The sequence below is a fragment of the Antedon bifida genome, chromosome 2, assembly GCF_963402885.1.
Source record: "Antedon bifida chromosome 2, ecAntBifi1.1, whole genome shotgun sequence".
Classification (NCBI taxonomy): Eukaryota; Metazoa; Echinodermata; class Crinoidea; order Comatulida; family Antedonidae; genus Antedon; species Antedon bifida.
The window spans coordinates 16338223-16354309 of NC_136227.1; the positions used below are offsets into that span (position 1 = coordinate 16338223).

The 16087-nt window shown below is 34.5% G+C and overlaps 1 protein-coding gene and 1 long non-coding RNA gene across 2 annotated transcripts; both read left to right on the forward strand.

The window, feature by feature from the left end:
* The first annotated feature begins 564 nt into the window (after positions 1 to 564).
* On the forward strand, positions 565 to 2439 carry LOC144836309 (uncharacterized). The gene is made up of 3 exons (XR_013611169.1): positions 565 to 905; positions 2221 to 2306; positions 2395 to 2439. It is a non-coding gene; the product is annotated as an uncharacterized LOC144836309 (long non-coding RNA).
* A 780-nt stretch (positions 2440 to 3219) lies between these two features.
* On the forward strand, positions 3220 to 13494 carry LOC144835759 (uncharacterized). Its single transcript, XM_078690841.1, has 11 exons — positions 3220 to 3261; positions 5735 to 5831; positions 6153 to 6449; positions 7130 to 7241; positions 7993 to 8159; positions 8602 to 8750; positions 9434 to 9575; positions 9898 to 10215; positions 10571 to 10627; positions 11020 to 11150; positions 11781 to 13494. The coding sequence occupies exons 1-11, from the start codon at positions 3244 to 3246 to the stop codon at positions 12426 to 12428; spliced, it is 2136 nt and encodes a 711-aa protein (XP_078546967.1). The 5' UTR covers positions 3220 to 3243; the 3' UTR covers positions 12429 to 13494.
* Positions 13495 to 16087: the final 2593 nt, after the last annotated feature.

Here is a 16087-nt window from a genome sequence, read left to right on the forward strand (position 1 = left end):
ATAAGTTAATAAAACCCGAAAATGGCATAAACGTCATTAAAAACATAAGTACAACGTTGCATTTACAAAAATATATAAAAGCAACAACAACAAAATCATTAATAATATTTTGTTGTTTTATCATTTTAGTTTGTATCACTTCTATTCTATCCTTCGTGGTTCAAGTATTTGAATTAGTTTCACCATAATTTCACTATTGTTAAACACGGAAGTCATTGTACTTTTTAAAATCTATATACATATTCTGTATAAACATACATTTCTATTGTGCACCTGGTGGTACGTCTCAGTTCATGTAACAATTCAAGTTTATTCGTCATAAAAATATGTACATAGGTTAAAATACAAAAAAAACAATGTATGGATTATGTATAGGCCTAAATAACATAATAGTATAAAACAACCAATTCCATATAATGAGAGGGAAGTCATAATTAAATGTTTGAAAATTATTTGATCATAATCAAGTATTCGGAGTTTATTTATACAAATATGTTCAAAGAAAATAATAGATGAAAATGAAAAGGACCTAAAAAACAAAATGAAATGTAAACTAGGACTATGTCTTAATTTTAAAAAGTAGCGCACAACACACCAAGTTGCGAATGTATAACTTGCGTGTTTTTTTAATGTTTCTATGCAATGTCTGGTATATTTCAAGCACTTTTAACCGCCCACGTTTCCTTCGCAATTAATCGGTGTTCAGATACTGAATTCCCCACGCTGATTTTGTATACCTTTATATCCTGTTATGTCGAATTGGCCATGATACAATTGTATTGTGCGTTTCCTACTATAGCTTTATTTCTGATTCTATCCAGTTCATTGCACGAAGTACAATGATCTGATCTATAAATACATATACCTATTTATTCCTACATATTGATATAGACCTATCATATCTGGTAAGATTTGTTTTCACCTTTTATCAATAATTAGGCCTAAACCTACGTCTAGAAAAGGATCGGTTCTATGACTTTGTGGGAGGACTGTTTTCGGCTTCCATTACCAAAAATGCGTTTCGTCGGAAGTATGAATTGGAAGGAGGATAGCTATTGCTCAATCCCCAAATAGGTTGGTGCTCTGTAAATAAAACTGTATACCTATTTTATGTTATCATGGAGAAATAACTAATTTCTCTATGTTTATAGTCACATTATTATTCATAGTCGCTCGCTATTTTGATTACTATGATTGGTCATTTTAATACCAGGGCAATACATGCGCGCGCAGTAACAATCTCGGAAAAAAAAACAGGCCTCTCGTCAGTGTGTTTTCTCGGACCCCTGTGAAATCTTGGGATGAATTTTGGCAGACACAAACACATGCTGACTGACAAAAATATACCAATGTCAATGAGAAAGAAATTATTTAACCAATGTGTGCTATCAACTATGACATATGGTTCAGAGACATGGGCAATAACAAAGGAACTTGAACAGAAACGTACAACTACTCAAAGAACAATGGAAAGAAAGATGATGAACTTATCGCTTCGAGACAGGGTAAATCATACAATCATCAGAAAAAAGACAGGTGTTACAGATATAATGGATAAAGTAAGACAGTCAAAATGGAGATGGGCTGGGCACGTGGCAAGATTTTAAGATAATAGATGGACATACAGATTAACAGAATGGCAACCAAGGGTAGGAAAGAGGAAAAGAGGAAGACAGAAAAGAAGGTGGAGAGATGATCTAACAACATACATTGGAACGGCTGCATGGACTAGGACAGCAAGTATTAGACAGAAAAGAAGGTGGAGAGATGATCTAACAACATACATTGGAACGGCTGCATGGACTAGGACAGCAAGAATTAGACAGCGATGGAAATGTTATGAGGAGGGCTTCATTCAACATATGGATGAACTATGCCTAGATAGATAGATAGAAACTACCAATTTCGCAGAAAGAGATTTGAAATATGGAATCATGCATGCGTATAAGCTGTCGTTTTCGATTACCGCTTAGTGAAAAACCGGCTTCAAACATTAGGTTTTGGTGTGTCAAATAAAATCTGGTATCTTAATCCCACCTTCATGTCTACAATATTTAATTATTGTAGAAGTGTTCCGGTTAGTCTTCTTCTGTGTTTTTTAGTTACCCTCATGTTGATTAAATACTACTAATGTCATGTAAGTTATGGAATAATCATAATATATTTTAAATATGTAATAATTCATGGTTATCATTCATTAATCCATGGCTATATTTAAAGATTATGGAAATCATTTAAATATCCTATTCGGCTTTTCTCAGAACTGAAACTCGGCGTGATAAATCAAACGTTATACATACACAAAAGTAATTGTGTTCTATTTGTGTTTAGTATGCTGCTATTGTTATTGTACACACACTGGAATCGGTGACTTATAATATTGGCTCTTTTTAGATTAGTGAATATTAAATCGAGAGAATGACAACATGATATGGATGGGTGAATTGATTGTTAATGGTGTACGTTGTTTCTAGAGTCGGTGCATGCTCTTAATGGTGTACGTTGTTCCTAGAGTCGGTGCATGCTCTTAATGGTGTACGTTGTTCCTAGAGTCGGTGCATGCTCTTAATGGTGTACGTTGTTTCTAGAGTCGGTGCATGCTCTTAATGGTGTACGTTGTTCCTAGAGTCGGTGCATGCTCTTAATGGTGTACGTTGTTCCTAGAGTCGGTGCATGCTCTTAATGGTGTACGTTGTTTCTAGAGTCGGTGCATGCTCTTAATGGTGTACGTTGTTCCTAGAGTCGGTGCATGCTCTTAATGGTGTACGTTGTTCCTAGAGTCGGTGCATGCTCTTAATGGTGTACGTTGTTCCTAGAGTCGGTGCATGCTCTTAATGGTGTACGTTGTTCCTAGAGTCGGTGCATGCTCTTAATGGTGTACGTTGTTCCTAGAGTCGGTGCATGCTCTTAATGGTGTACGTTGTTCCTAGAGTCGGTGCATGCTCTTAATGGTGTACGTTGTTTCTAGAGTCGGTGCATGCTCTTAATGGTGTACGTTGTTTCTAGAGTCGGTGCATGCTCTTAATGGTGTACGTTGTTCCTAGAGTCGGTGCATGCTCTTAATGGTGTACGTTGTTTCTAGAGTCGGTGCATGCTCTTAATGGTGTACGTTGTTCCTAGAGTCGGTGCATGCTCTTAATGGTGTACGTTGTTTCTAGAGTCGGTGCATGCTCTTAATGGTGTACGTTGTTTCTAGAGTCGGTGCATGCTCTTAATGGTGTACGTTGTTCCTAGAGTCGGTGCATGCTCTCAATACCTCTGGTGAGTCTTATTTCCTCTTTGATTTTACATAGTATTCGGAGTTACTTTATTTATGTGAGTGTTTTACTATAATATTAATATACAGTTTAAGAGGATTGATACTAATAATTGCCTAGTCGGCCCTGTATCCAAACCTCTTTGAGTAAGTATGATCATGTTATTAGTAGAGGACGCGTAGGCCTAATTAACTGAGTTAATGAGACTTAGGGCCTATCAGTATGACTGTGTTTATAAAGTGTTGGTTAGTAGGAAGGCAAACATAATGGAAACATAGTAGGTGTTGTATTTAAATCTCTATAGTGAGATTATAATGTAGTTAGGCCTAGGTGTAAGTGCTATACCCTACATTTAAGACCTGTTAACTAAGTTATGATAATTATATAGTAGTACATGATTTATACCAATAATTAGTTTATTATTATATAGACATAAGTCAATACCACTTCGTAAACATTCTTTCGCAATTTGTTTTTTAAGTGCTATCCAATTAAGTTAAGTTATGTTTATCTTGATGTTGTTTCTCCGAATAAAGATGCTTTTGATAACATGTGCTAATGACACAGTCGGCTCACATTTATCGGAATTATATAAAGCGTTATTGGAGTTAATACCTATAGAGACTTCTCTGTTATTGAAGGCACGTTTATAAGCCTATTTTTATTCGTTATGTATGTCACCGTACATGATCTGCAATAGTTCGGTGTAAATAGTCAAAATATATGTGGATAGCCTACTGTATAACAATTTGATTAAATTAATTAAATGTGGTTTTATAAATGTGGTATTTATTATAAATGGTAATTCATAGTCGGTGTATTTTATAATACATATTTGGGACACATGGCGTTTCATACAAAAATCGTGGATTGTGTTGGATTATAACAAGACGCAGGCCACGTCTAGATACGGTACTACTCATACAGTAGCAGGTGTTAAAATGCTATATATTTTGTTCAATTTTATAATAAGGTAACGGTCTTCACGTACACGGATAACGAAATGACACAATTATCCTAATGGTACTGCCGACTTTTACAATAATTTACATCATAATTAGAAGTGTGTTTACACTGGGTTAAAGTAATCTCGCATATTACCATGATTGCATTATGAACAGGATATACATTTTAAAATACGTCAGTGAAAATAAAGCTTAGTTCTCCTCTTGGACGTAACGCAAGTACGTAAGCGAAACGAAGGTAATGTGATCACTCGCATTAGATTGTCATAGTATTGGTTAGAAAGTTCAAAGAATGGGCAACTAAAAACACCTAATTAACCTTAAAGAGGCATACGATGATTCTTTATTTATATATATATATATTTTACTTGTGAAGTTTCTCTTTCTGTATAGCTATGAAATTATGCAGATATTGCATGCTTGGTGTGTTATAACATATGAGATCCTCCTTCGAGAAAATCATATTTTTAGTCGCGTGGACGTGACTCTATAGTTCACTATGTCGATCGGTCGGTCGGTCTGTCTGTCGGTCCGGTATCACTATGCGTTTTATCGCTTTCTGACTTTATCCTGATATCAGTTTAATCCAGCTAAGTCAATTTTTCACAGTATATTCCTTATGGCCAGGAATCGATGTGGTTATGTTTTCACGGTGCGCAATAAAAAATTACGCGGTCTACGCACGATTTAACGAAATCACGTTTGTAATCATATCTTCACAACCATGAATCACAATTAAATAAAATTTGGTACTCATAAATTTCAGGGCATAAATCATCATATGGCAATACAATTACGTGCGTAGCGCATGTAACGCATGCGTACGCGCGCTTAAAATTTTCAAAATTTATTTTCGATGAAATAAGAGTACGTTTCAGGCAATTTTAAGCGTTTACAAAATTGCGCGTTAAATGTTATTGCGCACTCTTTTTGCCCGATTTCTGTTTTCTTGACTTACTTTTCAACTCGAAATTACGTTATACGAGCACGTCAAAAGTGACAGGCTACGCACGTGTAAATTAAAAAAATATAAATATTTTTTAAACATTTCAACATTTTTAAACATGTTCAGTAATTTCGGTCAGTTGGTAGGTTGGTCGGTCGGTCGGAAAACACTAATGAGCACGCGACTGCAGCCATCTATATGGCCTTGTTTCTGAAGGGATTCCTATTTCCTCGAATCGCGTAGCGCTTATGGAAATTATAGTCTGGTGAGAAAAAATATTGACTATTAGGCCTAAAGGAGGATCTCAAATGTTATAGAATATCTTTTAAATAAGGCAATATCCGTTATATTACATAAAAAAGGTTACATTTGCCTTTCAATAAGAATGTTTCCAGTCACTTAGAGTTAATGTTTTTATTTTGACACTCTCATTTTAGTTTGTGTACTTCGATGATGTCATACTGTACGATTATCATTTAGAACGATCATTCCGATCATTTATTTCGACCAATCACGTTAATACTTTGTATACTATCATTAACAACTAGCTTTTTATTGTTCCAAAGACGATGGCAGAACTCTCTTACACATTAAACATTTCATTGAGGACGTTCCAGATTTTGATTATTTTGACCACTGTCTGCGCTTTCAAAGTTACATCATGTAAGTAGACACCAACATTTTGTTTATTTTAACTATTTAACTTAAGATTAAATTCTGAGGAAACGATGGAACTTACTTCTTATAATACACCTATGTTTCAAAATAGAAATATTTGCTTGATACGTTAATAAATCTTCTTTATAATGTTAAACAAATAAAGACTTTCTTTTTTCAATTTTTTCTTTAATAAACATTTTTGAATTAACTATTTCACTGTCGTTGTTCTTTACAATGTTACCATTATTTTCTTTGTTGTACAGTAATTGTTGGGTGCGGACACAACTATATGCTGTACGTACTTAAACTTTTTTTTTATTGCAGCACTTAAACTGACGCCCGTTGATCCATATTCGTTGGCCGGTTCCACCCTGAACTTTACATGTACGTTAGATCAAACAAAAACATCGTACAATGCCTCGGATATTGAATGGAAAATTGACGAAGTACCTATTAATTCAGGAAAAAATACTGCCGTAATCTCAAGTACAGAAGCCATTCTTACCTTAACAAACCTAAACATGACAGGTCATGAACATTGGATCGATTGCTTTTTACTTGTAGAAAAACAAAATGGAAGAGTAACGACAAATAAATCAACATCGTCATTAACAGTTGGTAGTAAGTCAATGGCATACATAGTTTTGAAAACATGATTTGATCCCATCAAAGTTAAAGATGTATTGCCCCCAAAAACATGAAAAATGAAAATTAATCAAATCAGACTTTGCATACGTTGTTTTGTAGTTTTAATAAAGTTAATCACTTCCATAGAAAAAAAAATAATGTTTTCACTTTTCACAAAATAAATTGTTAAATTCAACCAAAAATCCATTGGCTGGCAGCCAATTTGACCATTTTTTGCTTTAAATTACATTTTTTTTAAATCCAAAGTGGATAACTATTATGTTACATTAAAATGGAATATTCAACAAACAAATGTATAAGAATTATTTTTTCAGGGGGACAATACATCTTTAACGATAATTGATCCATGAAGCCAACTTACGGGTAATTATGAACGAGGTTTAACTTGAATGTTACCTTTATGAAGTCCTAGAATCTATTTAATTACCGATAATAAAAAGAGATGTCGCGGCGGTGCATGTAGCAATTGGCGTGTATGGCCGCACCGTCCCAGATTAAACATGATATATTTAAACCATTTGTTTTCGTCTTTTATTGTATGTGGCTGGAGACTGAGATGAGATTTATTATTATTATAGAAAACCACTCCTTACATGTAATAAGAATCCACAGAACAGATAGTTATATACCTTACTATATTTTGTATCCTTTAGTCGTACCATCGTCTCCAACATTAAACTGCAGATCGACAAATATTGTTGATTATTTGTGTACATGGGGAACGGAATTCACCGGAGTTATAAGTGTCTATACATTTCAATTTCAGTAAGTGATTTGTATTATTGATAAATAACACAAATAATTAGAACCATTGCTTTTCTCACAAATAATAAATGTCTTATCATACCTAAAGAAATGTTTCATTTCTAATACAGAATGCATAACCTTGCCTTACCTCGGCTCCATCATAACACTGTCGGATGTAGCCCTCCTCAAGCCTTTGACATTCGTTTCTGTTCTGTGCTGGCCTAGCCAAAGTTTTTTTTCTGTATTAGAAATAATGTCGTCCCTCTGCGTTTTTGTCTTCCCTTCTGTTGCCGGTTCTCGGCTGCCATTCTTACTCTTCTCTTATCACAGTGTCTCGTAATGTGACACCAACCATTTGTCTGTCTGTTTGTCATCGCTCCTTTATTTAAATTCAACAGCTGCAGGTGCATAATCAAATATTATGAAAAAAGACAAAGTAACAAAATAATACTATTATGTTAAATGATTACAGATTATTGATTAAATATTATTGAGTTATTGAGTATTACTGATTACAGATTATTGGTTACAGATTATTGATTATAAATTACTGATTACAAATTACTGATTACCAATTAATGAATACCAATTATTTATTACTGATTAATGATTACAGATTACCGATTACAGATTATTTATTACTGTTTACAGATTACCGATTACAGATTATTGATTTACGGATTATTGATTACAGATTACTGATTACTGTTTATAGAATTTTGATTACTAACAATTAATATTGAATTATGAATTCTTTTAATCCCCTTAGAAACAGTTCTAATGTGTGGATCAACTGTTCTAATAAGCTAAACGACAGCACGTGCAAAGTTTCAGAAAATGATGGTAATCCAATGAGAGCACATCTAGTACGAGTAGTTGTTGAAAATATGTTTGGTACTGCCAATACAACATCCACATTTGATTCTAAGAATGAAGGTCTGTAGGCCAATATTTAGCACAGGTTTGGAAAATATAGATCATTACCATCGAATTATTTCATAAAATATACAAGCACCACAGAAGATCAAATGTCTAATCCCTTTTACGTGACTTATGTGATTTATCCGGCGGGGATACGGGTTTCGTTCAATGAGCTTTTGAAGTATAACATAACGAAAATCATAATTTTTAATCTTAAATAATATCTAAATTGTTTGAAGATTAGCATGAGGAATAAACACTAGTAAAGTTAGGTTTGATTTGTGTCTCCTAAAAGAAATAATGTTCGGTAACCTTAGAATGTCTTAATGATTCTGTTGTTATGCTACAACCGTCTTTTGATGTACGGCAGACGTTACTTATCTAAATTAAAGATTCACTGAAGTAACTCTCATGGCTGTACGCACGTTCTAATCGTTTTATTTTGTTGTATTTTCAGCCGTACCTTTGTCACCATTAATTGATAGAGTTTCAGTGGGGGAATCAAACGTCATAGTATTCTGGAAATTACAAGAAGATTGCTATTATTGTAACTCGCTATGGTTTCAACTTCGTTACAGACGTTTAAGTGAAACATGGACAGAAGAGGTAATGAAGTTACAATCATTTTCACTATTTGTTTTGTCATATTTTTATCATCAGGAGACAACGAATTGTGGAATAACTATCGTATATCACGAATTTACCAACTCATTAAATTTGAATGTAGTAAAATCGGCAATAAATATATATTTATTACGTTTGTGTATAATATATATTTCAAATCGTTAAACAACATTTTTGTAGAATATTTTCGACTCACTTCCTTCAAAAAGATTACGTTGTTTGGCTTCATTAAACAAATCTTCAAAATAATAAAGCACGCTTTTTAAAAGATTGTTATTCCGTTATGCAGGATTTATTTATTTTAATTTATTTATTAAACCTAAAGGCAAATTACTAAAAAATGACAAGACTGTGACTAGATCTCAAATGGAGATGAAAAATATAATAAGCAAAGATCTAAATCAAAATTTCGGGTAGTACTTGCCCTCCATCAGCAGTGCAAGTGAAAATACTTGCACTGATTTTGTGGTAAGCTACTGTGATGACATGACAATAATAATTCAGTCATCTTCTACAACACATCTGAAACATTTGACGCTCGTGATTATACAGTTTCGTTAGAAAATTGAACGATTCTTAAACGTAACAAAATGCTTCAAAAGAAAATAAGGTCATGTAGCTCCCAATGATTGACAAGGTTACTAAAAGCGAATTGTTTTTATTAGATTGAAAAACAGCATAAAAAGCAGATCATTATTGAGGAGATTACGACAGCGGTAGCTGAATATGAATTTCAAGTGCGATCAAGGTTTTCATTAGGCCTACATCACCAGTTCAGTGATTGGAGTCCAATTGTCACACTACCCAGTGAGTTTTAAAGTCATTCGGAATACGTATACCTATACCAATTTTACAGCTGTCACTATAGTGTATTTAATCCACCTCGAGTTGTATCTAACTGACTTACAATAGTTGGCTAGATAGTATCTGGTGACAGCTGCAAGATAAAGTTGTCATTATGTGCTCACTAATCATATCTGCATTAATAATGACCAAATGAAATGAAATATCAAAATCCTCATAATGTATATAAAAAGAACAGTTTACCTTCTCGACCAATATATACCGTACGTGACTAGAATATTTTCTTTTTTATTGTCTAAAAATAATGGAAAATTTGTTTTTGTAGTTTCTATGATCATAGACGTGAACGCTACATCGTCAGAAAACGAAAACGTCTTGTCACTACAATGGGAAACACCAAATGAAGAAAATCAGTATTTTTACCGCATTACGGGAAACTATACTGGACAATCACTGAATGAAAGTGTTGAGGAAGAATTAACATTGAATAACATTGACATAAATGTGCCGTGCAACAACATCACAGAGAAAACCACCATTGTCTATAATCTAGAGCTAAGGAGTGTTCAGGTAGACACGTTTGAAGTCGAAGTCGAAGGTCCTCCAACCAGGATATTATATGAGTTCAAATGCTTGAAACAAGGTGTGTTGGCCTATGTCTCTTTATGATACCTAGAGGGTTCGCTTGTGCATGTATTTGGAAAACACCCATATTCGGGGTAAACTTTGTTTTCATCGTCAATTAATACTTAAACAACTAATAGTAAATAAGGGTTTCAATATATGGTTAAATCAGAACCAAAAGTATGCACCATTTTTCTGTATCATTGAGTAAAGTAAGGAAATCATTTGGCTTCTTCTCAAAAGCTACGGTAATATTCTGAAAAGTGCTCAACACTTACTTTACTTTAATGTTGGCAAATTTTACTTCATGACATAATGTACAACTAGAGATAGACATTAGAGCCTCATATTTACCAATTTCATTTTTTTTTTAGGTTTGGTGACCGAGAGACCCGTAACTCTGAATACAGTTGCAGTGCAATATCAGCCTAGTATGTGAAAAAACAATTATTACAATTTAGAATAGCACACATGTCGAGTTTAATTGCGACAATGTTAGGCCTACTTATTGTTGTTTCTCTACTACTGAATGCTTAGAAATAGCCTCACTACTGCATATAATATCTTCTCATGGCAAATTTACCAATAGCCATACGTTAATCTGAAAATAGCGTAATTTTACTACCTGCTTGAATAATATTTTGGGTGCATTTGTGTGATCAAATTAAGGAAGTTGCCTCTATTTTTTTAGATGTGATCGTATATTCAAGTAAGTAAGTTCATAATCCATATAGAAAAAAAATGATTGTTTCTCTTGTTTTTCTTTTACAATGTTCATGTTTTCAGAAAATTTGCAACAATTCATGATATGTTGTACTTTCAGATGAATTTATCATTCCGTTTCTTGTGGTGGGAATTATTATCTTATTTGTTATGCTGTTTTTTGGAGCTTTTAATGTGTATATACGTAAGCGAATTTTCATTGAATGGCCTGAACCAAAATTCTTCAAAGTGGTAAATATCATGTCTTTATTGTTTTCAAGTTAAAGATGTATTGTCCCCCTGAAAACATATTTTTTTAAATTGTTTTGTTGAATATGCCATTTTAATGTCACATAGGCCCTAATAGTTATCCTCTTTGACCAAAAATTGGACCGGAAAAAAAATGTATTTACCTGAAAAATCAGTAATTTAAAGCAAAAAATAGTCAAATTGGCTGCCAGCCAATGGTTTTTGGTTTAATTTAACCATTTATTTTTGTCATTTTGTAAGTAAAAACATTTTTTTTTCGTTTTTTTTCTATGGAAGTGATTAACTTTATTAAAACTACAAAATAACCTATCCAAATTCTGATTTAATTAATCTTCATTTTTCATGTTTTTGGGGGACAATACATCTTTAAGAGTTAGGCAGCCAAGATGATTTATTATTTATTTGTCATCTTTAATAAGGATAACCCGTGAAGATCCGTCATTAAAAAATGATATTAAAGGGTCCTCTACCTAAATGATGTAGGTGTGTATTTCACGAAATTCAATCCACTTTGCGTGGTAATGAAATGTTGTTTATAGAACCACGCATTCACTGTATTTGTCCTTATAGACGTGAAATAACATGTTTAATAAAGATATCTCTTTTATTTAGGAAATTAGCCCCGTTCGTCCACGATCAGTAGAAAAGGAAGTTTTTGATGACTTGAAGACGAAGAAGTCGGACTTACCTACATCGTACCGCAGTTCAACAAGTTCTGATCAAGGATTTCATGAGTTTAGTCCTGATTCTCAGATAGAAGGGAAAAACATTTACATGGTTGTACCGTCTATTGACCAAGTTTCACCAGTTACGAAAAGTGGTTTTATAAACTCATCACCAGTTACCACTGACAAAATGGCAGTTAAAGAGAAAAGCACGGCATACTTTCGCCTGCAACAAACAGGTGATGATGATGCACTGCAATTGTCTCCATTACTCGTGGAAAGCACAAGAAATAAGCAGGACTCAAATCCTTACACGCCAATGAAGTCAGTTTCCTCAGATAAACCTCAGAAGTCAGAAAAATGTGGACGAGAGAACGTTACAGATCCTTACTGGAAATTAGATGAGGTTCTACGTGTAAAAGTAGACAACGCACACGCTGGTTTGACGGAGTTTATTCCAGTCTCTACATGCGATTATTACAGCAGAGAGGAAGACATAGGGGACATCATTGGAGAAGACGAAATTGATAATCTTCTGAATTGTATGCCACAGACAAATGTAGAACTTATTGAAGATGGCCATTTTATATTCTAGAATTATTAAATGTTTTAGTGTACGGTACTGACTTTATTTGTATATAAAATAATTATTGGAATTAGGCCTGTATTTTGTCTCGTTAGTCACAGGCTAAATTCTAATTTCATGATGAAACATGATGAACTAAACAGGCGTCTCCTTCCAAAGAACTAAATCGTTAATGATATTTTTTCCATTGACTAGAGGTTATATCCTTATTTAACCTTTTGAAGACGTGATCCGTTTCCAATACGGGGTAATTTACTCTCCCAGGACGCGAGGCCCGTATATGTACGGGTTGACTTTTGGGGGTCACTGAAATTGCACTTTTTGAGCATTTGACTTTGACCTAGGTAAAAAAATGACATTTTTCGGAAGGCAGAAAGTAGTTGCAGAAAGTTACAGTTAAAAATGTATTTTGAATTTTTCCTAAACCTATTAAAAATACCTTATTTTAGCCTCAGTGACTTGGGGTAGAAACCTCGCGTCTTCAAAGGGTTAATCTTTATTTATAACCTAAGAAGGGTGTCTATATATAAACTCAGATCTCGGATATATATCTCAGATCTCGGATATATATGAGTTTCTAGATTCATCTAGAAAACTCATAGGCCAACATCTGTGTTTTTCTAGATTTAATTAAGAATACTCAGATTTTCTAAAATTGTTTCCATTTTCTAGAATTCGAAAACACGGGATCCATATTAACCAGAGGGTATATGTCTAATCTTTATGAAACGAATTAATGGTAATGTTTTAATTAGAACAATCAATAGTTATTATATTGTAAACGATTTCTAACTATACCATAGGTAAATTAAATTAATCTATCACTCATTCGGAGTGTGGGCCAGGTCTAGTACTGCTGCAGTAGTATTATGATACTTTCAGAATGGATTTTTTTGTTTTTTGTTTTTGTTTTTCTATACTGTATGTATCTTTATATGGATATTTTAATCAGAATGAATTAAATGAACAATGTATATATATTATAACCTATGGCGACATAATATGTAATCATTTACATTCTCATCATTGTCACAAAACAGAAAAGAACTTGGTGAGGGTAAAACTAATGCGGTTCGTGCGGACGCATGTATACAAACACCCACTAATGTAACAATCTACCAATGTAACATTAACCACTAACGTAACAAAAATTAACAACCAACGTGCGTGCGCGTAACAAACTCCATTAACCACCAACGTAACAGTAAAAAAAAGGTTAAGAAATCTTAGACTTTAAAAACTGTTTCGTCATATTTTTTGTTAAGAAAGTTGACAATTTTCAAGTTCAGTTATGTTTTTTTGTTGGATGAAGGTGGGTGAAGTTTAATGATGCGTTACGAGGCCTAGCCTGTGGTTCCCATCAGTCTCTTTCATTTTTCTCATCATTTCATTCATTCTACTACAACCATTTTTTATCCTGTTACTCTTCTGTACTGGTATATGGCGGATATATTACAGTCCATTGGGAATTTATATCCTTTCTTTTTACAAGTCCTATTTCACAACCTTCTCGTCGGTACGGTACCCGCTGTAAGCAGCTACTATTGCGACTAGTGAAACTGATGTGGAAAGGGCTACAGAAGAACAGGAACCCGATAGAAGGTATCTGGCGCATGGCCCACCGGAGTGTGGACACGCCCTGGCCCACCTACTGTATGGGCAAATAGGCCTGCCTATGGGTAAAATAGGCCTGCCTATGGGTAAAATAAGCCCACATATATGAGTAAAAATGCACACCTATAGGTCATTAGCACCCACTACCTTGTGGATTAGGCTAGGTAAAGCTAAAAGCTAAGGGAGTTAACTGCAACAGAAAACTGAAACAGGATCGCATCATCCTTCTATTGAAGTCAACTAATGATAGCAAATCGATGCTGCAACCAACCTTGTACCAAATGTATAGCATCGGTCTTTTTTGGAATTCGCAGGGGAAGGCAGAGAGAGGACTCGTGGCGCTTGGGTAACCCATGGATTCTTAACATCACCCAGGCAAACACACACCGGAAAAGAAAACTCTGGCATCTGAGGATGGAAACAAATCGAGAAGTAATTGTTACGAGTTATAAGTCTAGATTGTATTGGCGTGACATTTGGACGCTACGAATTATTTCTGACGGTAGGAGAGGTTATTTAATCCCAGTGATTAGTTACCGCCTGCCTCAAGCTGAACAGCCCTTGACCAATTAGGTACTGATCCGTCATAGTCCGCCTTCTCTGATTGGGTGGTTAGAGATTAGAGCCTGCAAAATTGGCAAGTAGACCGCACTATAACACTGAATGCTGAACTGAGAAAATCATCGATAATCGATCAAGAATTACAGCGATTAAATATCGACTTAGCTGCACTCCAGGAAACCAGACTTCCTGGCCTTGGTTCAATTGCAGGAAAAAAACTATTGGCCTACCCTTTTCTGGAAAGGTGCAAATAATGGAGAGAAACGAGTAGATCTATCCTGCCATTTATAGAACTACCTACTGATGGAAATGAACGGACGATCTCAATGAAGCTTCACACCAATCTTGAAGTCGTTAGCCTAATTAATATCTATGCTCCGACTATGCAAGCTCCGACGGAAGTAATTGGTGGGTTCTATTATCTATTATTTCTATGGGTTCTACTCAATATACTGTCATGAAGATCCTGAAAAATGAACAACTACTTATCTTTGGAGATTTCAATGCACGTGTTGGGGCAGATGTTCTATCCTGGTCCCCTCACAAAGGATGTTTTGGTGTTGGGAAATTAAACAGTAATGGACGTAGACTCCTTGAATTCACTGCACTTCTAACGCCGGTAACAAGGACAAACAGCATAGATTTCAGTCTGAGTTCCAGAAGAAATTACTAAACACAAAAAACACAGACAATGTTAACCATCAATGGCAAAACATTAGCAAGGCCATACACATTGCAGCAATTCTATCTTTTGGGAAACAAAACCCCAATTTTAAAGGTACGAAGATTCTGCCACTGTGCTAAATCCGCTTCGAGAAATCAAAACACAAGCATTCCTTCGCAACAAATATCATCCTCCTACCAGAGGATAAATAATAGTGTTAATTTTAACTAAATTTATTTATTTTTTAGTCGCGTGCAAAGCCACTCTACAGCTCACTATGTCGGTCGGTTGGTCGGTAAACACTAACTTGAGCATGCGACTGCAGCCATGTATATGGCCTCGTTTATATCATACTGACAACGTTGGTGTGTCTATCCTTCAATGTGTTGATCTTTAGACGTATGGTGTGTTGATTTACAGCTGAAAATGTAAATTTCAATCTTAAAACTTCAGTCTATTTTAAATTATCTGTCTTAGTCCGACGGGCAATAAATGTTGTATCCGTAAGACACACATTGTATTCCGTATGGAAACCTTATTGTGATGAAGCCGTTCCATTTCCATTTGTATATGTCCAAATACTTTAAACTTCAATGGCTGGACACTGTTTGATAGAGAATAGACAAACACAAACGGACGGAAACTGAAGTTTAAAAAAAAGATTTTTAACTTACATGAATTTTCTACTGTTGTTACGTTAGTCTGTTGTTTTGTTAAGCATGGTTAATGAAGTTTGTTACGTTAAGCAGGGAGATTTTTTTTCATTTTACATCTCCCTGCGTTAAGTTACGTTATTAACCTGTTGTTTAAAAACTGTTGTTACGTTGGT